Source organism: Myotis davidii, unplaced genomic scaffold, assembly GCF_000327345.1.
Source record: "Myotis davidii unplaced genomic scaffold, ASM32734v1 scaffold609, whole genome shotgun sequence".
Lineage (NCBI taxonomy): Eukaryota > Metazoa > Chordata > Mammalia > Chiroptera > Vespertilionidae > Myotis > Myotis davidii.
The window spans coordinates 2,234,483-2,236,180 of record NW_006300164.1 but is presented as its reverse complement, the minus strand read 5'-3'; the positions used below and the strand labels follow the sequence as shown (position 1 = coordinate 2,236,180).

Below are 1,698 nucleotides of genomic sequence, written 5' to 3'. Positions count from 1 at the left end.
GCGGGCAGGGTGCGCTCAGCCAGGGCTGAGGGCCTGCACGCTCCTCTTTCTCCGTTTCAGGGCCCCGTCGGTTTCCCCGGAGATCCCGGTCCCCCCGGAGAGCCCGGCCCCGCGGTAGGTGTTTGAGGCCCTGAGCCATCCGTCCCCCCGATGCTGACCTGCCTCTGCAGCCCATGCTTTCTTTCTGGGGGCTTAGTCGTGAGCTCCCCGTGGGGCACGGTGCCCTCCCAAGGGGCCTGCATCAGGGTCAGGTGCAGACGCGGTCCCCAGCTTTGAGCGCGCTGTGTCCCGCCCACCCTGTGGGCTTGGATTTGGGGGACGGGACGCGGTGCCGTCCGGAGGCTGAAGGAACTTGCTTTCGTCCCCACAGGGCCAGGATGGCCCCCCTGGCGACAAAGGGGACGACGGCGAGGCCGGGCAGACGGTGAGTGCGCCATGACCTTTGGGGTCCCGGTGACAGCGTCTGGGTTCTTGGGATTTGCAGCTTGCTTTGTTCATTACGACGGCGAGGCCGGGCAGACGGTGAGTGCGCCGTGACCTTCGGGTCCCGGTGGCGGCGTCTGGGTTCCTGGGATTTGCAGCTCGCTTTGCTCATTTCTTTTTTTAAAAAAATAATGTTGTTATTGATTTTAGAAAGACAGGAAGGGAGAGAGACATTGATGTGAGGAGAAACATCCATCAGCTGCCTCCCGCACGCCCCGCACGGGGGATGGAGCCCACAACCCGGGCCTGTGCCCTGGCCGGGAATCGAACCCCGACCTCCTGGTCCACAGGCCGATGCTCAGTCCCTGAGCCCCGCCAGCCGGGTGCTTTGTTCATTTCTGACCAAAACCCAGACCCAGTCGGCTGGTGCCGTTGGTTCCTGACTGTGCAGGGCCGTGGCCCCCTTGTTGGGGCTGGAGAGCATGGCCCTTCCCAGGAGGGAGCCCGTCACCTGCCCAGAGCCGCCCACGCTCAGGGGTCGCTTGCTCTATTTTTTAATTTATTGATGTCAGAGAGGGAGGGAGTGGGGAGAGAGTAACATCAGTGATGAGAGAGAATCACGGATCGGCTGCCTCCTGCACGCCCCCCACTGGGGATCGAGCCCACAACCGGGGCGTGTGCCCTAGACCAGGAATCGAACCCAGGACCCTTCAGTCCACAGACCGATGTGCTACCCACTGAGCAACCGGCCAGGGCAGGGCGGCTGTTCCTGCTGGGCCGGGTCCTGTCCCTCCTGGAAGGGGCTCTCCCGTCCGCCCTGGCTGAGCTCGCACGGAGGCTGCCTCCTGCCCTGCGTGGAGGGTTTGAGACGCTGCTTCCCGCTGAGTCCCTGCGATGGCGCCGTCAGTGCCTGGGTGGGGGCTGGGCGCTGAGTGCTGGCCAGAAAGTGCTTCTGCGAAGCGTGCCCTCCCCTCGGCTTCCCGTGCGTCATCGGGCCTCAGACCTGCCTCTGAGGAGGGCCCAGTGCTGACGCCAGCGTGATGGCTGACTGGGAGAGAAGCACCCCAAGGCTGGGCTCCCCTCCCCGGGCCAGGCCTCTGAGACAGCACCGGCCCCAGGCGGTTCATGCACATTCAGTGATCGGCCTTTTGCTGCTGCAGCTGCAGAAACTGAGCTGCGGGGTGTGGAACCCAGAGAGGGAGCCCCCCTCACTGCAGCCAGGGCCCCTCACACTCACAGCACCCAGAGCCCCCCTCACCACAGCCAGAGCCCCCC

General features: G+C 64.9%; 1 protein-coding gene across 1 annotated transcript in view; it reads left to right on the top strand.

Moving 5' to 3' along the window:
* The window catches only part of LOC102761370 (collagen alpha-1(V) chain-like), an 89,263-nt gene that overhangs the window by 64,791 nt on the left and 22,774 nt on the right, over positions 1-1,698 (top strand). Inside the window, exons 23-24 of the mRNA XM_015572366.1 lie at positions 61-114; positions 371-424. Of these exons, the coding sequence (XP_015427852.1) occupies positions 61-114; positions 371-424 (108 nt within the window). The remainder of the gene's footprint in view (positions 1-60; positions 115-370; positions 425-1,698) is intronic.